The sequence below is a fragment of the Eurosta solidaginis genome, chromosome 2, assembly GCF_040869045.1.
Source record: "Eurosta solidaginis isolate ZX-2024a chromosome 2, ASM4086904v1, whole genome shotgun sequence".
Classification (NCBI taxonomy): domain Eukaryota; kingdom Metazoa; phylum Arthropoda; class Insecta; order Diptera; family Tephritidae; genus Eurosta; species Eurosta solidaginis.
In genome coordinates, this window is record NC_090320.1 from 209,896,354 (window position 1) to 209,922,281 (window position 25,928).

General features: G+C 38.4%; 1 protein-coding gene across 1 annotated transcript in view; it reads right to left on the bottom strand.

Moving 5' to 3' along the window:
* Positions 1-10,890: 10,890 nt before the first annotated feature.
* LOC137242579 (uncharacterized) overlaps positions 10,891-25,928 on the bottom strand; it is a 174,812-nt gene continuing 159,774 nt past the window's right edge. Inside the window, exon 6 of the mRNA XM_067769860.1 lies at positions 10,891-11,190. Within this exon, the coding sequence (XP_067625961.1) occupies positions 10,898-11,190 (293 nt within the window). The 3' untranslated portion in view covers positions 10,891-10,897. The remainder of the gene's footprint in view (positions 11,191-25,928) is intronic.

Consider the following 25,928-nt stretch of genomic DNA (forward strand, 5'->3'; position numbering starts at 1 on the left):
TAAGACAGAGGGGAATCATCCTCACGCTAGATGGTCAGCCGCTAGAGGCCACCGTGACCAAGAGAGCACCCGAACTGGATACGCTATGTGCATTGACGAGCCGAGAACACCTGAGCGACGAACAAAACACGGAACTGGGAAACTTCCTGGCGCATCACCAAAAGCGGTTTGGAGAAATCATCGGACCAAGCACTGCAGCCGAGCATACGATTCGTCTCAAACACAACCGACCGCTGAAGCAACGATACTACCCCCGCAACCCGGCCATGCAACAAGTCATCAACGAAGAGGTAGACGAGCTATTAGCAGGAGGAAGGATAGAACCATCGCGAAGCGCGTACAGCTCGCCAATCGTGCTAGTCCGCAAAAAACAGGGCACGTGGAGGATGTGCATCGATTACCGTCAACTCAACGCCGCCAGCGAACCAGACGCTTACCCGTTGCCGCAAATTGGAGCCTTTCTCGACCAGCTGAAAGAGGCGAAATTCATCTCGACCATTGACTTGAAGAACGGCTACTGGCAAATCCCGCTCGCCAGAGCATCCCGACCATACACCGCATTTACAGTTCCTGGCAGAGGGTTGTTCCAGTGGAAAGTCATGCCATTTGGCCTACACTCTGCTCCGGCTACCTTTCAACGCGCTCTGGATTCGATACTTGGACCCGAACTCCAACCAAAAGTTTTCGCCTACCTGGACGATATCATCGTATTGGGAGATACCTTCGCAGAACACTTGGCGATCTTGAGGGAAGTGTTCGAGCGCCTACAAAGACACAGGATGCAAGTAAACTTCGAAAAATGCAGCTTCGTCCAGCAGCAACTCCATTACCTAGGACATATCATCAGTTCGAAAGGAATTCACACCGATCCAGCAAAAGTATCCGCTGTACAGGAGATGCTCGCACCGAAAACGCTCAAAGAGCTCCGCCGTTTTCTTGGACTCGCGTCATGGTACCGCCGCTTCGTGGCAGACTTACCGCTTAACCAACTGCTGAAAAAGGGACAAGTCTGGAAATGGGAGGCGCAACAAAATCACGCTTTCAAAGCTCTCAAGGATAAGCTCTCCAGCGCGCCAATACTTTGTTGTCCGGACTTCTCTCGACCGTTTTTTCTCCAGACCGACGCGAGCGGAGAGGGCCTGGGCGTCGTGCTCTATCAACGCCATTCCGACCACGAGAATGTAATAGCCTACGCCAGCCGAAGCCTAACCCAGCTGGAAAAGCGATACTCGGCCACCGAACAAGAATGCCTCGCCGTGCTATGGGGTATCCGTAAGATGAGACCGTACCTGGAGGGGTATCACTTCACCGTCATCACCGACCGCCACTCACTAAAATGGCTGCACTCACTCCAAAACCCCCCCGGACGTCTGGCAAGATGGGCACTGGAATTGCAACAATATAATTTCGAGATAGAATACCGAAAAGGAGCACAGAACGTGGTAGCCGACGCGCTCTCCCGCTGCCCGCTACAACACGCCGATGACGACATTTTGTACACCATAACCAACGGAACAAACGACTGGCACGAGAGGAAAGCAAGACAGGTGCGGGAAAAACCTCAAGCACATCCAGATTACCAGATCGTCGATAACCGACTCTTCCGCCACATTTCCCCGAGAAATCAACTGTCGCGGTCACCGCAATGGAAGCTGTGCATCCCAACCGACCGACGAAAGGACGTACTACAGGAAGTCCACGACGCCGCCGCCGCCGGACATCTCGGGGTGAAGAAGACGCTTAAGAGAGCACAACAGAACTATTACTGGCCCGGGATGTTCCGCGATGTCCTCAAACACGTACGGAAGTGTATCAGATGCGCAGAATACAAAGTCGAGCAAAGACGCCCAGCAGGATTGATGGCAACCATGCAATCATCACGACCGTGGGAAATAGTAACCGCTGACTTCGTGGGACCACTGCCCCGTTCCAAGCAAGGAAATACTTGCCTCCTCGTCATGGTGGACAAATTCTCCAAGTGGGTGGAGTTGATCCCAGTGCGCCAAGCGACAACGGCAAGCGTAATCAAAGCACTCCAAGAAAGAGTCATATACCGATTTGGCTGCCCGAAAACCCTCCTCACAGACAATGGCAAACAATTCGTCGGGAAGGCATTAGCAACGTTTTTGAACGACCACCGCATCGATCACAAGTTTACGGCAGCCTACGCCCCGCACGAAAACCCCACCGAGCGAACCAACCGAGTCGTGAAAACCATGATGGCTCAGCGATGCAAGGACGACCACCGCACCTGGGACCAGGAGATACCGCAAATAGCATTCGCGATAAACACGGCCAGCCACGAATCTACAACAGCATCAGCAGCAGAAATCAACTTCGGTAGAGACCTTACAGCACCGCAGCAGGTGCGCACGGAGGAAGCAGTACCAGCAGAGCCACCAACCGTACCACCGTCCATCACCAAGTTGTGGGACGAGATAAAAGGGCACCTAGCCAAAGCTTCAAAGCAACAGAAAAAACACTACGACTTACGCAGACGGCAATGGAAGCCACGTATAGGCGAGCAGGTGATGAAAAGGGACCACCCACTCTCATCCACGGCAGACAAATTCTCCCAGAAGTTAGCACCAAAATTTTCCGGCCCGTACTTGGTGATGGAATACGTTTCGACGAACACGGTAAAATTAAGCCACCCAGAGCAACCAAAGCGACAACGTGCACACGCGCACTTGCAAGACTTAAAGCCGTACAAATCATAAACAACCCGTTTACCTCTTCATTGCAGGAACCAGACCGTCCAGTATGAGTCGAAAACACCGGCAACCCATACCACCGGACTCACCACAACCAATACGGCCGTGGCGCCCACCGTTTGAGGCAACATTATGGCCGGCGAACAAGCCAAAAATCCAAAACATTCAAATTTTTCACGGCCCACCAATCTACGACCACCTAATGGCCATCAGGGCACAGGAGTTGGCACCAGAGAGAGAAAAAGCCGACCCGCACGCAAAACAGGTGCCCACAGAAAAGGCAATAAATGAACGACCGGACCCAGAGGAGTCTATTAAAGAAATTACGCCAAAGCAACAAAAACGGGGCGACACCGAACACAACCAAACAGAAAAAAAACATCATACGAAGAGGGTGACCCTGATCCCGAACAGTTCTTCAGAGAACTGAAATTAAAGCGCTCGAACCACAAGGACAGGAAGAGCTATACGTTCCGCTGGAAAACCAAGCGGGTCAAGGTAAAAATGATAGACAAAACACAGGCGACAGTTTCACTGATGGGGAGAAAAAGGGTGGTACCAATCGAATAAGACACGAAGAGAGGAGGCCGAAATATATATCTTTTCTTTATATACACTTATACCATTTACAAAACTGTTAGACTTAAGACATAAATGAATTGTGAATTATGTTGCAAATAATAAGAAAAAAAAAAAAAAATATATACTACAAAAACAACAACAAAAAAAAAAAAACAAACTAATAACAACCAATATATATATATACATATATCTACATAACATTATACAGGGAACAAGAGAAGTACGACAACGGATACAGTTTAGTACGACTCCATTCCCGACAAAAAAAAAAAAAAAAAAAAATTGGAAAATGAAAGATAAATTTTTTTTTTTTTAAAAACAATACTTTTTGCCATTAAAACCTGAAATGTTAACATTAACTCTGTTATATATATAAGTGGAATGACTCTGTATATTTTTGAAAAAAAACAATAATAATTTTTAAATAAATTGCTTCGCCCACACGCACACCGGCATAATACCTAGGCCACGCCTGGAGATCCACCTTTCCCCCACCGCAGCTTTCCGTCAACCGAAGTGGGAGGGGGACTGTAACGTAGCGTAACAATAACGTAACCACCCCTGTATTTCCTTATTCACTTAAACCTGAACCTCCCTGTACTCATTTTTCTATAGCATATTCAACAACCACTAAATTGCAAACCAATAGTGTAGCCAACAACCACTAAAATAGCAAACCAATGAAAAACACAATAACGGAGTGTTGAATTCTCAACCAGTTTGTGTCACCACCCATATAAACACTGAATTTGTATTTTTGCAATTCAGTCCTCGCAGGTGAGCCAGCGGGAGTGGTTGTCCTTTTAAAGACAAAATTGCCACTCCTGCTAGCCAGCTGAGTGGAAGGGGCGCTGTCATGGCGCGGGTCACCCTCCACCCAGGTAAGGACGAGCGGGGCGGATGCCTTTGTGCTATTGCCACCCGCCGCCCCCCTGGGTATTGAGCGGCCCGACGCCTTGATGACTATGTCACCCCTCCCCCTCAACTCTGGCTTCGGCCAGATGAGTGGAAGGGGCGCTGTCATGGCGCGGGTCACCCTTCACCCAGGTAAGGACGAGCGGGGCGGATGCCTTTGTGCTATTACCACCCGTCGCCCCCCTGGGTATTGAGCGGCCCGACGCCTTGATGACTATGTCACCCCTCCCCCTCAACTCTGGCTTCGGCCAGATGAGTGGAAGGGGCGCTGTCATGGCGCGGGTCACCCTTCACCCGGGTAAGGACGAGCGGGGCGGATGCCTTTGTGCTATTGCCACCCGTCGCCCCCCTGGGTGTTGAGCGGCCCGACGCCTTAATGACTATACCCCTCCCCCTCAACTCTGGGTTCGGCCGTCAGTCGATGCGTGCGCATAAGGGGCTACCGCTGTGCCGTTAGGGTGCACTTCCCCTCCGCGCACGGATTGATCCACGGTGTATCGGCTGGTACAGCCCCGCCCCTCTTACGCACCTTCTATAAGCGTGCAACTAGGGAGGCGGGGGTGTCCAGCAGTGAAACCAGCACTAACCAGTCCTCGCAGTCTCTTCCGCAGGTGACTGACCCCGCGACTACCACAGCTGCCGAAGAAGAGCGACTAGAGATCCCGTTGCAGCCGACCGACCAATACCAGCCCGTTGGTACGCCTATCCGACCCCGCCCGGAACACGCAGCCGCTGTCCAGGTAAACCCCGTCGCCGGCCTATTTTCTCTCTCTCTCTCTCTGCCCTGGTACGCGCTCCGTAGCCCACCGCCGCTGCCGTCGCCCCTCTGGTGCCGCCGCTGCTACGACGACCGTTGGCCGTTCACCATCCCACCGCCGTTGAGCCGCTGTATCCGTCCCGCCGCTGCTACGACGACCGTTGGCCGTTAGCCATCCTACCGCCGTTAAGCCGCTGCATCCGTCCCGCCGCCGCATCCGTCCCGCCGCTGCTACGACGACCGTTGGCCGTTCGCCATCCCACCGCCGTTGAGCCGCTGTATCCGTCCCGCCGCTGCTACGACGACCGTTGGCCGTTAGCCATCCTACCGCCGTTAAGCCGCTGCATCCGTCCCGCCGCTGCTACGACGACCGTTGGCCGTTCGCCATCCTACCGCCGTTAAGCCGCTGCATCCGTCACGCCGCTGCTACGACGACCGTTGGCCGTTCGCCATCCTACCGCCGTTAAGCCGCTGCATCACCGTCCCTCCAGTTCCCTGGTGCCGTCACTTCGTCTATACCGCTACACCCATCCGTCCGCTAATACTGTCCGCCGTCCAGCCACTGCGCTCATACTACTGTACCAATCCGTCCGCTAATACTGTCCGCCGTCCGGCTGCCGCGCTGATCCCGCCGCTGCTCCCGGACAACCGTACCATCCCGCCCGCTACCGCACCGCCGCTAAACCACCGTACCGACCCCTCCGCTACTACTACGCCTATTAGCCACCGCCTCCATCTTTGTACGGAAAGCTGCTATCCGCCTCATATCCCCAGCCGTGTGTGCGTGCGTTCGTAACACATAAATATCGTGTATTTATTCAGTAGGGGTTTGTGGGACCTTTACTCGACTCTGGATTGACTGAGTGTTACCCCAGCCTTAGACAAAACCCACCTCATAACTTGAATAAATTTTGAGGTATCTTGATGAAATTTGGTATGCTGGTTCCTGGGCACTCATCTGAGTTCGCTGTTTAAAATGAACGAAATTGGACTACAATCACGCCCACTTTTTCGATATCGAAAATTTCGAAAAACAGAAAAAGTGCGATAATTCATTACAAAAGCCGGATAAAGCGATGAAGCTTGGTAGGCGCGTTGTCCTTATGACGCAAAATAGAAAATTATAAAAATTTTGGACAATCGGCGTGGCACCGCCCTTTTTTAAAAGAAGGTAATTTAAAAGTTTTGCTAGCTGTAATTTGGCAGTCGGTAAAGATATCATGATGAAATTTGGTAGGCACGTTAGTCCTATTACTATATGTGTGGCCAATAATAATTAGTGAAATCGGATGACGAACACGCTCACTTAAAAAAAAAATTTTTTTTTAAGTAAACTTTTAACAAAAAATTTAATATCTTTACAGTATAAAAGTATGTCAACATTATACTCCAGTAATGATAGGGTGCAACAAAATACAAAAATAAAAGAAAATTTCAAAATGGGCGTAACTCCGCCCTTTTTCATTAAATTCGTCTAGAATGCTTTTAATGCCACAAGTCGAAAAAAACTTTACCAATCCTTGGGAAATTTGTTAGGGACATAGAATCTATGACGGTAACTGTTTTCTGTGAAAATGGGCAAAATCAGTTGAAGCCACGCCCAGTTTTTATACACAGTCGGCCGTCTGTCCTTCCGCTCGGCCGTTAACACGATAACTTGCGCAAAAAAGGATATATCTTAACTAAACTTATAATTGTGATTTTTGGCGACCTCTTAATTAATTACTTATTTTGTTTAAAGATGGCTTCAGGTCAAATTGAGTAAAACACAATATGTTTAAGTTTTACTACCAATATATTTCGGCTACTCTTACGGTTACCGGAAGAGTAGCCGAAATATATTGGTAGTAAAACTTAAACATATTGTGTTTTACTCAATTTGACCTGAAGCCAGCTTTAAACAAAATAAGTAATTAACTAAACTTAGTTCACGTACTTATCTGAAGTCACTTTATATTGGTATAAAATATGACCGAAATTCGACTATGACCACGACCACTTTTCCGATATCGAAAATTACGAAAAATGAAAAAAATGCCATAATTCTGTACCAAATATGAAAAAAGAGATGAAACATGGTAACTGGATTGGTTTATTGGCGCAAAATATAACTTTAGAAAATACTTTGTAAAATGGGTGTGACACCTACCACATTAAGTAGAAGAAAATGAAAAAGTTCTGCAGGGCGAAATCAAAAGCCCTTGGAATCTTGGCAGGAATACTTTTCGTGGTATGACATATATAAATAAATTAGCGGTACCCGACAGAAGATGTTCTGGGTCACCCTGGTCCAAATTATTGGTCGATATCTCGAAAACGCCTTCACATATACAACTAAGGGCTACTTCCTTTTAAAACCCTCATTAATACTTTTAATTTGATACCCATATCGTACAAACACGTTCTAGAGTCACCCCTGGTCCACCCTTATTGCGATATCTCGAAAAGGCGTCCACCTATAGAACTAAGGCCCACTACGTTTTAAATAATCATTAACACCTTTCATTTGATACACATGTCATACAAACACATTCCAGGGTTACCCTAGGTTCATTTTGCTAAATGGTGATTTTCCCTTATTTTGCCTCCAAAGCTCTCAGCTGAGTATGTAATGTTCGGGTACACTCGAACTTAGCCTTCCTTACTTGTTACTTCTGGCGCAGTACCTTTTTGACACTAAACCAAAGAATTACAACAGAAAATTGCATGGAATGCGTGTCAATTTTATTAAATAAATGTTGAATCAAGAACAGCAACCTTATTTCGTTGATTTTACTTCTTCATTCCATTCCTTAAATAAAGATTATGTTCTGGTTATTGTGTTACATATATTTATTAATGTAAAAACTTAACAAACACCGTTTTTAGTAACTAGTTATTAACAACTTTTACATAAACCTATGTAACTTCAGCTTTATGAAATTTTTGATATGATTCCATGTGAAATGTCTTGAACGTAAAGATTTCAAAATGAAAACAACTTCACTAAGTCAATTGCATTTATGGCCATTTCAAATGGTTACAACGGCAAATTCAAAATGGCAACAATGTCAGCGATACTAAGATGATTCCCATTCTGTTTTTCAACGTACATCAAATTCGAATGATATTTGGTCAAGTTGCCACAAAAGCAATTATTTTGTTTTACATCTCCACATACTAAAATTTTAACAACTGCTTAAAATTTTCTTATTTTCGTTTTATAAATCTTTGTTAAGTCGAATGAGAGTAGCAGTTACTTCAGACTGAAAGAAGTTTTAAAAAATCAGTTACAGAAATTTTGAAAGTGTCCTAGAATGCAAAGAATCATAGGAAAGACTTCGCTTAGGCCAGGTAATACATCTTTACTGGGTCCCAGGTCATACAAGCGATAGAAGATATGGGAAAAGCCAATGAGAAAGGACAAAGTTGCAGCATCTATGGAAGGCGTCCCAAACCGTTTGGAAAAAATTTAACAGGAGAAATTAGTTGCATATGATCCATCAAGCAGAAAAGGCTGGACAGAAGCGCGGGGCTGCATAATTTCAGATCATGAGCAAATTCTGTGACTTAAGGCTCACAAAGTTGCTAGTTACTGGAAAGATAGAATACTTCAATCCGCGGTGAGGGTACTTACGGTGTCATCACAGGTCATTGTGCTATCGCACCAATGCTCCGATGGTGGCGAATACCAACAAGCTCCCTCTGCAGAAGCTGTCAGGATGAGGAGGAAGAGGAGTCGATCTAACACTTTCTCTGCTGATGTCCAGCGCTTCAAAGATGAAGGCTCAGATTTTTGGGCTCACGATTCTTCGACACCCTGGCAGAGGTTGGGAAGGTGGACGTCTCCTTTCTTCTTGTATTCATCAGGGAAAGCAAGTGGTAAACGCAGGTGCCGCCAACCTGCCTTACTGAGGGCAATCACAATGGACAAAAATGTCTCCGAGTGGAAGATTTTGTAATACCCACGCACGCCCTCTTAACCTAACTTAACCTAAGTCTCACAGTGGGCATACTAACTACACTGTCTCTGCATTACATGCTTATAAGTAAGGCTTCGTCAGTAATAGCAGATCTAGAAATTGCGAGCATCGAAAACAAACAGGTACAAGAGCGACAGAGTTGCCAGACCTCGAGTCAGCAATTAAGCTAGTTCTTTGAAAACTTTTCATATTTGCCAGGGGAATGAGTTATTCTATAACATAAGGCCAGATAATCAATTGGAGTTTTTCCGTGTGGTCCTCAAAAAAGGACTGCTAACACGTTCGTCCTATATGAGATCTTTATTGAACGGCCACTTCAACCTTAGCTAACCTCCTGCATGTTTCGAAAAATTCGAAAAAATTTTGGTGAAAATAAAACTGCACAAATATTATTGTGTTAACACTTTTTTTCGTTAGTATAGATAAATTCAAAGTTCAATAAGTGCCCTTTAGAAAATTGTTTTATATTTGGCAGTTGTCCTTTGGAACTTAAGATATTGTCCTCTAAGATGTAAAAAGTATGCTGTGTTTTCTTCTTCAGTTTTTTTTTTGAAGATTTTTTTTGTACCGTTATTCAAAAATACGTCGAAATTCAAAAAAAAAAAATTTTAAAATCCCAGCTAACATGCAGATAAGGAGAGCCCATCCGACTTTAGCTTTACTTTAGAAAATTATCATCTCATATTTGAGTGCGTACATTTTTCAGCCTTTAGCATTAGACGAAATAAGTAGCACTACACTTAGTCGCTTTGGGTGCAGCCTCGTTTCGTTTGGAATTACTTCGGTGCTAATGATGTTGTTGCTGTATTAATGATATAGACACTCCGAAGGCTTTGGGGAGTGTTACCGATGTTGATGGTCCTTTGTTGTATATAGATCCGGTAAGTTGCGGTAACAAAGCTTGGGAATTTTAATATGATCACATTAAACTTTCTAGCCCACCCCCCCCCCCCCCTCCCCCACCTTCTTGTTCCATGGGGAACTTGGGGTCGCCAGAGCCTCGCTTCCTAAATGTTTGTACGATACATTCATATTTTTAACAGGATTCCCAGCTGAGTTTGACAATTAGGTTGCAGAAGCTTGAAAGCTAAAAAGTTTTGTATTGCGCTTATCAACCCCTTGAATCACTTTCGGTGCTGATAGTGTTACTTAACATCATTTAGCAAAGCCTATATAAAGCTTTTTATAGGGACTCTCAAATTTAATAACCACATGCACCGTATTCTCGAACTCCAGATCCGCAGCTCCAAGCAATGCTAATATGCCCTGAATAACAGAAGTGTTTATAAAACAATGTGTTTATTTGTACATACATATCTATATTTTATGTCTCTAATAACTTTTTTAGTATCTACCTTAGGGTGGGTCAAATTTATTGTTGAAAAGGCACATCCAGTTTCTGAATCTATGGGTCATACTGAGTAATATTGCCCATGGGACCATAGGTCTGAACTGAATTTCGAGCCTCCCTAATTTTGCTAGAAAATTTTGATATAAAATTTTCTCACTTGATTAGGGAGGCTCGAAATTCATTTCAGACCTACGGTCCCATGTACAATATTACTCAGTATGACCCATAGATTCAGAAACTGGATTTGCACCTGAAGTTTTTTTCCCCATACAATTTGACCCGACCAAATTTACATATATAAAAATATAACATAATTATATCAACTTTCATTTTACTTCTCCTTCACATTTTTTTTTGAAAAAGAAAACTTATGTTTTTTGCTACTCAGTTCAATTAGTAATAATTTTATGATAAATATGAAATAAAGGTAAGGAAAATAAAATTGACTTAATCTACAACAATTTATACTAATCAATTACGACGGCTGAGTACTTCCTCTGTCATACACTAAGTTCATAATGCTGATGATTTTGGTGGTGGTGCTGCTACTGCTTCTTTTAGCTGCTGCAGCATCTTTCCATGACATCGTATTTATTTAATGTGCCAAAACTAATTGTCATCTTCCATCAGTGTGAATGTTATATGTCCACCGCCACCAGTAGTTGTTGTTGCTATAACCATGACACGCCAAGAAGCGATAACCTCGCTCGGGCGGATTAATATTAAATTGGCAATATTGACATAGAAATGCTATTAAAAGTGGCAGCATAGCTGCAATGGCAGGAAACGTAAGCAGGATTAATATGGGTATGATATGTAGTAATATCGAATTTCGTGTAGCTAATGGAATTGATGACGCCGCCGCTGATGTGGCTGCTGATGAAGTGCTTGCATCTTTAAGTTGATTATCTGTAATAATAAACCAACAATTAAAATTTGTATTTAAAATGAAACTGCAATGAAATGAGAATTACTTAAGTTTTTTCGTGTGTATATAAATGGAAATTGATAAAGAAATGTAAAGATTAATTCATGTGACGTAGTGTCATCCGGAAAGCCAAATTTTTGATTATATTTTTTATTAGAGAAAGAATTTAAAGCAGTGGTCGGTGCGCCATAGCTAAATTGAGCCAGACTTGCTTCACATATATTTTTAAGCTGCTGTTATGCACCGACGTGTGTAACGTACATATGCGTATACCGTACGTACACATGCTTGAACGAAATTTATGCCCATAGAGGCAACGAAGAAATTTTGCCATTGACCTATTTGAATGCAAGCTTATGGAAACATCAACTTATCCTATTTATCTAATTTTTGATGTTGTAAAAGGCTGGAATTAATATTAAGTAAATATAAATAGATTACATAGTTATAATCTGCACTTTTACATAATTATTTCGAATTATTTCCACAATATTTCAAACTTTAATTAGGTGTTTTTGAATAAAAACTGCAAACGGTCAAAGCTTAGCGCGCAAAAGTTTACTAAGCAACTCTGTCTAGTGTGAGAGCGATCAGCTTACATGTTCTTATGGAAAAAATCAAAATGGGTTTGATTTCTACGTTCCGGCCTACGTACGTGCAGGCATTGAACGTCGGTGAGTTTTCGTGTACAATGCACATTCATAATATAGGTCGTGTTAAGCTGCAGTTTCCCAAGAACGTACGTACAAAAAAACGTGTCAGCTGACACGACCTATCTTATGAATGTGCAATGTAAACGAAAACTCACCTACATTAAACGCACGTACGTACATAGGCCTGAACGTAGAAATCAAAACCATTTTAATTTTTTCCGTAAGAACGTGTCAGCTGATCGCTTTCTCAATAGACAGAGTTGTCTTGTAAACGTTTGCGCGATAATTTTTGACAGTTTGCAGTTTTTATGCAAAAACACCTAATTTAAGTTTTAGATATTGTGAAAATAATTCGAAATAATTATGTGAAAGTGCAGATTATAAATATGTTATCTATTTATCCTTTTTTAATATTAATTCCAGCCTTTTACAACATCAAAAATTAAAATAGAAAATGTTGATGTTTCCATAAGCATGCATTCAAACAGGTCAATGGCAACATTTCTTCGTTGCCACTACGGACATAAATTTCGCTGAAACGTCTGTACGTACGGCATACGTATTCGTACGTTACACACGCCAGTGCATAACTGCAGCTTTAGATGACACGTTTTTTATACGTAGGTTCGTGGGTAACTGCAGCTTTACTCTCCATCGTAAGTCGTTAGCGAGACATCAACGAATAAACACTGCTCACAAGTGTTTACATACCCTATGAGAAATTTTACGATGGGGTAATGAAACAGCTTATACATCTTTTCGATATGTAGCTCATCTTCCACACATGTTTAGGCTTGAGTTTTTACCTTTTTGAGTATGTTATAATTAATAACATTCGCATTCAATATGTTTCTTTTAAATTATTTTAAAAAAACTTGTAACAATTTCAGTGTGAACTCCACTTTTGTTCTGAGCGAGCGAAAAAAAAAATTTTACTTCTGCACTGCAAAAAAATACTATAGAATATTTAAAGTGACTTAGCGAAATAGTAAAAAAATTACATTAATGTATCTTTATGTTTTATTTTAAGTCAGCCACATATTTTTTAAACATTTTGTATTTCCGTGGTTGCGGAAAATGTGTTTGTTTCGAATAATTTTTTAAGCGAGTGATCGCCACTATTTTTGCGATATGCTTCGAATAAAATTTTATGAATTGGGGGACTTGTAAATGATGAGAAAGAACTTCACTAGCAAAAGTAAAAGCCAATATTTGAAGTTAAATTATGAGACAGTTTATTCAAAAATTGTCAGCTTATTTATAATAAATTATTATAAACATATACTTACATACATATTTACTTAAACTTTACATACCTACATATCTACATACAAATCGACACAAATATATACCTTCAGATTTGTGTTGATTTGTGACGTCTGTGGGAAATGCAGTATCAGCAAATTTGCCTAAATAAATATGAAACGCAAATTTGGATTAGTCGCACGGTACAAACAAATATGTATTAAGTCGTGGGAATCGCGCTATCAGCAACAATTAAAAAATGCGCTGTTTTCTGTGAATTAAAATTTGGACGGATTTTGTCACAGGGTGGCACATTAAGTGGTTTACGCGTTTTGGCATTGCAATTGTTGGCTGTTTACGCTACATCTCCCTTTTTCAGTTTTTTTTTTTTGTTAGAATGCTTATGCATTTGGCGAATGCATGAGTATTCTGTTTTAATTAAGTAAATTAATTCTATATTTGGTATGTTTTGTTTACAAGGTGAAAATTTTCTTATTCTATTAATTTAATTCTAATTTTGTGTATTATATTTTCTTATTGTTTATGATATCGCTATTTTCTATGTTATTGGAAAATTTTTGCTTATCATTATTTTCTATTCTAGACGGGATTAAAGTGTAATTATTTTTGTTATCGATATTTTCTTCTCTATAGGGCCCTTTTTGTCTACTATATAACTTATGACATACTTAGTTTTTTACTAACAATCTTCTATATTTATTTCTGAATATTTCTATCTACCATTATGTCTTTTATTAGCTTCTTGCACTAATCTATTATCTTTTTGTTGTGCTATTTGTAACCTATATTTATTTCTTTATCATAAGCTTAGTGACTATATATTGGGCTAACTGTGTTTTCTTGTCAAAATTCGTAAGTCAGGGCTGTTTTCCCAAAAAATAATTCAAAAGGGCAGTAGTCGTGAGCTGTGGAAGGTGTTGTATTGTAAAAATATGAGAAATATTTGAGATATTCATCCCAATCATCTCTATCAATGGATATGTATGAACGCACATATTCATTAAATATTCTGTGTTTACGTGGAACGTGCGCCTAAAGTTTGATGATGATAGGGTGTTGAAGTTTTATGTTTAATTTTTAGAAGTTTGCATAATTCCTCAAATTAATTATTTTTGTTTTCGCTTTCCATATCCGTTATTATTATTTTCGTGCACCCGTAAATTAGGAAAAAATTCTCAAACATATCTTTGGCTATTGTTTTTGCATGTTTTCTAGGTATTGGTATTGCAACCAAATACTTAGTCAGGTCACATTATATGGTGACTGCATATTCATTTCCGTTTTCTGATCTGGGACGAGGGCCGATAGTATTGATTTGTACTATGTCGAAAGCTTTCGTGGGCGTTTCGGTTACAATTTTTCTTTCAAATTTTTATCTATTTTATTTTTATTATGTTATACAATGTACGTATTTTTTAATATATTTTCGTATAAAATATTTCATTCCTTTCCAATAATATTTTTGTCTTATTTTGTTTTTCATGCGATTTATTCCTGGGTGGCCACCAAAAACAGGATCGTCTTGACACTTATGAAGAATTTCTTTAATTTCTTCGTTATTGTCACATGCATATCTTCCGGAGTTAATGCTATACTTAAATTTTTGAGAACTTTGACACCTATTTCCTTAAATGTGTCTACTCGAGTATAATTAAACAATTTTGTCTCCCAAGGACAACTGCATTTTTTTTTCAATTTCCATATTGCCGGCTTCTTCCATAAGCCTGGTAAAGAATTGGGCTAAGTCAATCTTCGCCCAAAAATTAGGATTTTATACACAGTTGAGCAGAGCTCACAGAGTATATTAACTTTGATTGGATAACGGTTGGTTGTACAGGTATTAAGGTATCGAGATAGATATAGATTTTGATATATCAAAATCATCAGTATCGAAAAAAATTTGATTGAACCATGTTTGTCCGTCCGTCCGTCCGTCTGTCCGTTAACACGATAACTTGAGTAAATGTTGAGGTATCTTGATGAAATTTGGTATGTAGGTTCCTGGGAACTCATCTCAGATCGCTATTTAAAATGACCACGCCCACTTTTTCGATATCGAAAATTTCGAAAAACCGAAAAAGTGCGATAATTCATTACCAAAGACGGATAAAGTGATGAAACTTGGTAGGTGAGTTGAACTTATGACGCAGAATAGAAAATTAGTAAAATTTTGGACAATGGGTGTGGAACCGCCCACTTTTAAAAGAAGGTAACTTAAAAGTTTTGCAAACTGTTATTTGACATTAGTTGAAGACATCATGATGAAATTTGGTAGGAACGTTGCAACTATTACTATATGTATGCTTATTAAAATTAGTAAAATCGGAGAACGACCACGCCCACTTTTAAAAAAAATGTTTTCTTAAAGTCAAATTTTGACAATAAATTTAATACCTTTACAGTATATAAGTAAATTATGTCAACATTCAACTCCAGTAATGATATGGTGCAACAAAATACAAAAATAAAAGAAAATTTCAAAGTGGATGTGGCTCCGCCCTTTTTCATTTCATTTGTCTAGGCTACTTTTAATGCCATAAGTCGAACAAAAATTTCCCCATCCTTGTGAAATTTGGTAGGGGATTACGATCTCGGACGATAACTGTTTTCTGTGGAAAAGGGCGAAATCGGTAGAAGGCATGCCCAGTTTTTATACACATTCGACCGTCTGTCCTTCCGCTCGGCCATTAACACGATAACTTGAGCAAAAATCAATATATTTTTGGTATAAAAAATGGTCGAAATCCGACTATGACCACGTCCACTTTTTTGATGTCGAAAATTACGAAAATGAAAAAAATGCCATAATTCTATACCAAATACGAAAACAGGGATGAAACGTGGTAATTGGATTGATTTATTGACGCAAAATATAACTTAAGAGAAAACTTTGTAAAATGTGTGTGACACCTGCCATAAAAGTAGAAGAAAATGAAAAATTTCTGCAGGGCGAAATCAAAAGCCCTTGGAATCTTGGCAGGAATACTACTCGTGGTTTTACATATATAAAAAAATTTGCGGTACCCGACAGATGATGTTCTGGGTCACCCTGGTCCACATTTTGGTCGATATCTCGAAAACGCCATCACATATACAACTATCACCAGTCCCCTTTAAACCCCTTTTTTCCTTTAATTTGATACTCATATCGTACAAACAAATTCCAGTGTCACCCCTGGTCCACCTTTATGGCGATATCTTGAAAAAGCGTCCACCTATAGAACTAAGGCCCACCCCCTTTTAAAACACTCATTAACACCTTTCATTTGATACTCATATCGTACAAAAAAATTGTAGAGTCAGCCCTGGTCCACCTTTATGGCGATATCCCTAAATGTCGTCCACCTATACAACTATGGCCCACTCCCACTTGAAATACTTTTTAATACCTTCCATTTGATACACATGTCATACAAATACATTCTAGGGTTGCCCTAGGTTCATTTTCCTACATGGTGATTTTCCCTTATTTTGTCTCCATAGCTCTCAACTGAGTATGTAATGTTTAGTTACACACAAACTTAGCCTTCCTTACTTGTTTATATTAACTTCGCTACCAATTTTCTTTCCTTTGTTGAAATATAATTTCGGAGCATCGAAAACGAGCTGGACTAGTCTTTTTACTTCACATTATATTAGTGCTTCATACATTATAGGATTCTCATTGTGACTTTTCCTTTCTTCATTTATTATTACTGTTATACTAGAATACTTATTAGTTTCCGATCTAGTCGTAACTTTTAATATTTTGCACGCTTTTATTTATATCTCTTTTATGTCTTTGATATTTTTGCGTGATAATGCGTCAGCTACATAATTTTCTTTTGCTGCTATATACTCCACCCCGAAATCATACTCTTCCAAATCCAACCTGATTCGAGTTAATTTCGATGAAGGGTTTTTCATCTAAAATTGAAATGTTAAGGGTCGATGGTCTGTTTTGATTAAGAATTTTCTACCATAAACGTATGGTCTAAAATATGTTATGACTCAATGAATGGCCGCTAATTCTTTTTCAATCGTTGCTTTATTTATTTCTCCTTTTGTAAATGATCTTGATGCGTAGGCAATTGGTAGTTGCCTTCCTTCGTACTCTTGACTCAAAACTGCCCACAAGCATAACCGCTCTGTTGTTATACAAAATTGTTTACTGAAATCGGGATATTGTAGAATTTTAGGGCTTATTAATGCAGCCCTCATATAGTGAAAAGATTTTTTACAATCCTCTGTCCAATCGAAAATTACAATTTTCTTGCAAAGTCTTGTCAATATTCTAGAGTATTCTGCAAAATTGGGAATAAATCTTCTGTAATAATTGCAAAATGCGACGAATCTTTTTGCTTCATCCGCATTTTAAGGAGTTGGAAAATTTTTAATAATTTCGAACTTATTGGGGTCTGGTAAAACTCCAATCCTTGTGCATTTATGACCAAGGTAAGTTATATCTTGGCTGAAAAATAGACATTTGTCCGGATTTAATTTTATATTATATTTTCTTCACGTTGGGAATACATCCCGTAAATTGTTAATCATATGTTTTTCGGAGAATGCTAATACGACTAAATCGTCCATGTATAAAAATGATTGTGAACGTTTTAAGCCTGCGAATGCTAACGTCGTCATCGTCTGGAATGAGTTTGGAGCAACTTTGAGGCCATAAGATAATCTTTTAAATGGTTAAGTATCGTTATCTGCTATAAAGGATATAATATCCCTTGACTCTGGGCTGAGTTCTATTTGGTGAAAGCCAGACATTAAATCCAAACATGAAAAATATTTGGCCCTTCCTATTTGATCTAGTATGTCATAAATTTTTGGCAACGGGAATTTATCTGCAGTTAGTTTTTTATTTACTTGTCTGTAATAAACAACCATTCTCCATCGTTTTTTTTTGTTATTTGGAAGTGATAGTTTGGGTACTAATAGAATCGGACTATTAAATTCTGAAACTGATGGTTCTGTTATGTCATCTTTAATTTATTTATTTACTTGTTTATTAATTTCATTCTTATGGGCTTCTGGTATTCTGTAGTTTTTTACGTAAACCGGGTTATTGTCTTTCATATGAAGTTTTAGTTTGTAAAAATTATTAGTAGTATTTGGTTCTGTTTCTAATAAAAGATGTCAATGAATTCTGCACATAATGCGTTAAGTGATTTAATTTCACACTGTGGAAAATTTTTATTCAATCTCTCTAATTGTTCTTTGCTGTTGGCCTCATTTTCAAGTTTATTATTTTTTATTATTGTATAATCACTCAAATTTTCTATGCGTATATTTAAATCTTGGACTGTTGTGTTTTTATACTCAGCGTGCTTTGCACACAGAGTTTATTAACTTTGATTGGATAACGGTTGGTTATCTATATATATAAAAATGAAATGATATTCGTTCCTGTCCATGTTTTGGGGCCGATACGAGGCCAATTTTATTCGTTCTTTTTTCATATTATAGGGCTAAAATAGAGCAAGGTTTTTACCAAACAAATTTTTTTTTAATTTATAGGTTCTTGAGATATAGGTCAAAACGTGGACCCGGATGTTTGTATCATATGGGCATCAAATGGAAGCTTCTGATGAGTAATTTAAAATGGGATACTTTTCCTACCCCTAGGTAACTAGGGTCTCGAGACATAGGCCAAAGTGTGGACTTGGGTACCCCAAAAATGTGTTTATACAATATGGATATCAAATGAAAGCTGTTGATGAGTGCTTTAGTATATAATAATTTTTCGTACCCCTGGGTGACTAGGGTCTCTAGATATAGGCCAAACCGTGGACCCAGATACCCCTAGATTGTGTGTGTATTATGGATATCAAATTAAAGCTGTTGATGAGTTCTTTAGCATACATCTGGTTGACTAGAGTCTCGAGATATTGCCCAAAACTGTGATGTGCTGATGAGTGGTAATTTTTCTCTGGGTGACGAGCGTCTCGAGATCATTTCATGTGTACAACATTTTTTGAATAAATATACGAATTTCTCGATTTGTGTTGTGCTGCTGAGTTGCAAATTTTTTTAGAAAGAGAGTAAACATAAACACCGAGGTTTTTACACTGTTTATGAGAGATGCTTCAGCACACATACACAAACGCACCTTGAAAATGGCCAAGGCGTTTATTTTACTCCTGAAAATGCAGCGCTAAGAGCAACAAGTGCACCGTCTACAACTTTGACTTCCTTTTTTCATTTATGTCAATCGGACGATTTTGCAAGAACATTGCTATATGCAGAAGTGCCACAATATTTCACATGGGATGAATTCAGGAAAACATTTCAAAGGCGAAAACAAGGAAAACCAGTTCAATGTCATCTTAATGTGTTTTCAACAGATGCATTAGGACGCATTATCCAAATAATGCCGAGTGTTTTTACTTGCGATTGTTGTTAATTAATGTTCGTGGCCCAACATCATTCCAAGCTTTAAGAACAATTAATTGTGAATTGTGTGCTACATATCGTGAAGCATGTCAACAATTAAATTTGTTGGAGGATGATAAGCATTGGGAAGATACGCTTGCTGTTTCAACTGTAATGGCCAGTCCACATCAAATACGGATATTATTTTCGATAATAATTGCAATGTGCTCCCCATCTAATCCATTGGAATTATGGAATAATTTCAAGGATTATATGGCAGATGATATTTTAAACCAAATGCGTCGAAATTCTGCAAATTATGAGTTGGAATTCACATTGGAAATTTACAATGAAGCATTTATAAGGATTGACGACATTTGTTTGCCGATGTCAAACAAATAGTTAGTACAATTGTGCATGCCAGCAGCAAATCGTCCAATGCGTGATATGTTCAATCGAGAACTGGAGCGTGAACACCATTATGATTGTAATGAACTAAACACATTTGTAACATCAAATTTAACGAAATTGAATGACCAACCGCAACATGTTTATGATACAATCATGAATAATGTTAGTATTTGAACTGGTGGATTCTTTTTCTTGGATGCTCCTGGGGGAACAGGCAAGACCTTTTAATTTTCATTGATATTGATATTCGATCAGATAATAACATTGCGTTGGCGCTCGTGTCTTCCGGAATTGCAGTTACATTACTGGAAGGCGGTCGTACATCACATTCTGCATTAAAGTTGCCTTTTAATATGATGGTAAATGAAACACCAACGTGTAATATTTCGAAAATATCTGGAATGGCAAAAGTTCTTAAAGTATGTAAGCTCATCGAGTGAGACGAGTGTACTATGGCACACAAGAAATCATTGGAAGCACTTGATAGAACTTTGAAAGATCCATGAGGAAGCCAAACAGTCTTTGGAGGTGCCATGGTTTTACTGGCTGGATATTTCAGGCAAACGTTACCTGTGATTCCAAAATCCACGGCTGCAGATGAAATCAATGCATGTTTAAAATCATCGTTTTTGTGGAGACATGTAAACACGCTTACACTTACTACAAACGTACGTGTTCAACTACAAAACGATCCGTCAGCAGCTGAATTTTCACAGCAATTACTGAAAATCGGAAATGGCCAAATAACTGTCGATCCAACAGGAATGATTAGATTGCCCAACAATTTCTGCACTTTTGCACATCCTAAAGAGGCACTGATACAGAGTGTATTTCCAAAAATAGTTCAACATTACAAAAACTATGATTTGCTCAGCGAAAGAGCAATTTTAGCTGGGAAAAATATGGACGTCAATGATATAAATGCACCTATTCTGGATCAAATACCCGTTGATATAGTTGCTTATAAATCAATGGACACTATTACTGATCAAGATGATGTCGTAAATTATCCCACTGCACTCTCAAACTCAGTTGATTTACCAGGCCTACCACATATACTCATAATTTACGACTAAAAATTGGAGCACCGATAATTATGCTGCGCTCTATTAATATGCCACGACTTTGCAACGGTACCAGACTCACTGCGAAGAAGCTAATGGGTAACGTTATCGAAGCAGTAATTTTGGAAGGGAAGTACAAAGGAGATGAAGTTTTGATACCCAGATTCCTCTGATTCCGACGGATTTACCATTCGATTTCAAACGTTTGCAGTTCCATATTCGCTTTGCCTTCGCTATGACAATTAATAAGGCGCAATGAAAGTCTCTACAAATGTGCGGTATTAATTTAGAATAACCAATTTTTTCACATGGACAATTGTATGTAGCTTGCCCATGAGTAGGCAAACCATCGTCATTATTCATTTACGCGAAAGATGGGAAAACCAAAAATGTTGTCAACCAAAAAATTTTACAATAAAGTTCGAATGAAATTGTATCAAAGAATTTGCTTTGTTTCGTATTAATTTAATTCCTTTCGGCAAATCATTTAATTTACCGCGAAGCGGGCGAGGGTACGCTAGTACAGGTATAAAGGAATGGAGATAGATATAGACTTCCAAACATCAAATTCATCAGTATCGAAAAAAAATTTGATTGAGCCATGTCCGTCCATCCGTCTGTCCGTTAACACGATAAATAGAGTAAATTTTGAGGTATCTTGATGAAGTTTGGTATGTAGGTTCCTGGGCACTCATCTCAGATCGCTATTTAAAATGAAAGATAGCGGACTATAACCACGCTCACTTTTTCGGTATCGAAAATTACGAAATATGAAAAAAATGCCATAATTGATTACCAAAGACGGATAAAGCGATGGAACTTGGTAATTGGATTGGTTTGTAGACACAAAATATAACTTTAGAAAAAACTTTGTAAAATGGGTGTGACACCTACCATATTAAGTAGAAGAAAATGAAAAAGTTCTGCAGGGAGAAACCAAAAGCCCTTGGAATCTTGGCAGGAAAACTGCTCGTGGTATTACATATATGAATAAATTATTATTACCCGAAATATGATGTTCTGGGTCACCCTGGTCCGCATTTTGATCGATATCTCGAAAATGTTTTCACATATGCAACTAAGGACCAGTCCCGTTTAAAACCTTTAATTTGGTACTCATATCATACAAACACATTATAGATAGATAGATAGATAGATAGATAGATTGATATTTATTATTAATATGTTTACATATTTTTTGATTTCACAATAAATTTTAAATATCACAAATTCATTTTCAATTCACAGACGTGTATGATATATATATATATTAAGTAATAAAAAGTAAAAAGTAATAAAAAATATTTTAGCCTCGAATAAGATCTATACATAGCCGTTTAAAATTCATAATATTATTCTCTCGTTTGATATAATCAGGTAACGAGTTAAATATGTTAAGCCCTTATATAATAATGTGTTTTGGGCTGCAGTAGTCCGCTGTAATCCTAGTCGAAAGTCATTCGCATTCCGCACAGCATATTGGTGTGTATCTCTAACATACTGAATGCAACTTGTTAAATACATCGGCGCCCTGTTCTGTTTAATTTTAAAAATCATTATTAGTGTATTGAGCATCAGTTTTTGCTCAATATTTAGCCATTTCAATATTTCAAGCATGTGACTTATTGGGGTGTATTTGTGGCATTTTATTATTGATCTCATACATTTGTTTTGTAATTTCTGTATCCTTCCTATTTGTGATTGGTTACAAGATGTGTACAGAATTGTGGAACAGTATTCAAAATGTGGCTTTATGATTGTATTGTATATTTTTATTGCTGTTAAAGTGTCTAATTTATTTCGTATTCTTCTAAAGAAGTAAGTCTTTTTTGCAGCTTTTTTACACAAATAGTCCACGTGATTGTTAAATTTGAGCTCATTGTCTATTATTACACCTAAGTATTTCATATTGGTTACTTGCTCAATACTAGTATTATTTATCTCTAAATTTATTTCGCTATTTGTATTTATCACCATTACTTTTGTTTTCTGTTCATTTAATTTGAGCCTATTCATTTTAAGCCATTTCATAATTTCATCTATATCACATTCTAACTTTCGTTTACATTCTTCCACTGTTTCTGCTTCTGTATATACCAATGTATCGTCTGCATACATTTCCAATTTGGATTTTGATATCACTTTTTCTATATCATTTATGTAAATTATAAACAGAATTGCTCCCAGAAGAGATCCTTGGGGCACCCCTGTATTCACATATGAAAAACTTGATTTTGTGAATTTTATTTTTGTTTGCTGTCTACGATTTGTAAGGTAGTCCTTAAACCAAAGTAGCTCTTTTCCTCTTATTCCATACATATACAGCTTTTTTATTAGAATACCTCTGTCTATTGTTTCAAATGCTCTTTTAAAATCAAGAAATAGAGCTGCTATTATTGTTTTTCGTGGACGCTTCTTCCACTCACTTACGACGAAGTTTATTGCACTTTCACATGAATGATTCTTACGAAAACCGGACTGGTTTAGAGACAGTATATTATTAGTTTCTAGGTACGTTTGTAGTTGATTTTTCACAACACTTTCCATTATTTTTTCAAATATCTTAAGAGTATTTATTGGACGAAACTCTTCACATTTTTTTGTTTTAGCGATTTTTTCAACTGGCACTACCAATGAGTCCTTCCATTCATTTGGGAATACTCCGCACATTAATGAATGATTTATTAACTTTGTTAAGAAAGGCCCAAGTACATTCCAGTTGTCCAAAATGATCTTTGGGCTCACATTATTCCAATCCTTTTTGTTCTTAAGTTTTTTACAAATTGCCTTTAGTTCGCAAATTTGTATTTCTTTAAAATGAAAGGTTTCAGGACAATGATCAATATTGTTAATATATATTTCTTTATCAATTGACTGATCTATTAATTCTATGCTCTCAATGAAGAGTCACCCCTGGTCCACCTATAGAACTACGGCCACTCCTTTTTAAAATACTCTTTAATACCTTCCATTTGATACCCATGTCATACAAACACATTCCAGGGTTACCCTAGGTTCATTTTCCTACATGTTGATTTTCCCTTATTTTGTCTCCAAATCTCTCAGCTGAGTATGTAATGTTCGTTTACACCTGAAATTAGCCTTCCTTACTTGTTTTCTGTTGTATTTATGATTCTATCAAATGTTTGGTGTGAAGTTGTTAAGTTGTTTGCAATAAAGATTCTTTCAGATAATTCTTGTTGTGGAATTAGTAAATCGGAATTATTGTTTTTAATGTAAATTTGTCGAACTACTTCTGATTTTGGGGGAATTGAAATGCTATTGGTTGTTGGTTTATTAATCGTCTGAATTATTATGTTTTCTGGGTAATCATATGGTCTTAGTATTGGTTATCCCCTTCTTTTTGATAATCTAAAATGCAATTATATATATATATTTTTTTTTTTAATTCCAATCCCAATATTCCATCGCATGGGATTGGGAAATTGTCCTCTACTACGTAAAATTTGTGTCTAATTAAAAGGTAATCATTTTTTAAGTCCGCATTAACCGTGCCAATAGTGCTTGTTATACCTTGACCAATTCCTCTAAAATCTGTCTTTGTGAATAATTTATCGTAGTAATGCCACTATTAATTTGACTCTTTTTTATAATTGAAATATCCGCTCCTGTATCGATCAGAAGAGTTGTTCTGGAAGATATGTATCTATTAAGGTGTAAATTGAAAATATATAATTTTTTATTTATTGAGATGGAGTTTGCTGGTTTTCATGTTGACAAACATTTCTGACATTTCCTGTATTATTACGACTAGACCATCGCGATCCGAAATTTTGGCCAGATCTTTGGTTATTTGCTCTGTTATTATTATTATGTTTGCTGTTATAATTGTTGAATGTGCCTCTGATTGTTTCTATAATAATTATTTTGGTAACCCCTACGGAAATTCCCTGGAAAGTGGTTTAGGTGGCGAATATGCAAAAGCGTATTTGGATTTCCAGCTATTTCTGTGCAACTGTTGGTAAATTATGATATAGCTTCGTTCATTGAAGTGATCGTTTCAGCTTGCATAATAGTTTTCACTTTGTCATTGGAGCAGTTTTTAAACATAGCTTTTACAGCTGATTGTGTAGCCTACTTGGTTGCTAACTCTGATGTTAGTCCGTCTGATATGTATGCTCCTTCCAACGATTTCGGGAGTTTTTCAATTTCGGCAGTATATTGATTTGCAGTTTTACTACGTTGTTAGATGTTCAGGAGTTTTGCTGTTAAAACTTCGACTAATTCACCCTTAATTTCTATTTTAAGTTTTCGTTTTATCGCTTCGATTGAGCTTTCTGTTCCTAACAGGTTTCTAACTGTTCCTTTCAGCTTTATTTTTATCATGTAACTGCTATTACCTCATGGGTACCCTTAATTAGTTCTGGGATAGCCAGCGCATCCAAGAAGCTATGCAAGTTTTCTGCGTTACCGTGTAATTCTGGCAGAAATGTCGAGCCTGTTTTAATAAATTCTACAGTGGTTTGCGCCATTTTGTGTTTTTTTTTTGTTTGGCAGTTTGGTATCTGAATTAAAATTTCTTATTGTTCATCGTTTTGTTCTTCTATTTCCTCCTCTTTTTTGTTCTTCTATTTGTTCTTTTTGTTCTTCTTTTTGTTCTTCTTCTGGTTCCTCTTCTAAATTGGAAGCTGATTCTAGCAGGAATGTGCTAATGTCTATTTCTTTTTCATATCTCGCTGGTACTATGAATTCTATACTATATCTTGCCAGTGAGGATACCCATTTGTCTCTAACGCTTGTAAAAATTTGATTTGCTTGGCTCTTGGGATTGCCGTCTAGTTTATCATTTAACTTTTGTATCGTTTTTCCTATTTTATTAAATGCTTCAACTATTATATTGAGGTGCTTTACTAACGTTTCTACCTTTACTTTTGTATTTATATTAATACATTTGTAAGATTTTTCTCATAACGTTTTTTCTTCTATGCGTAGTTTAACGATATC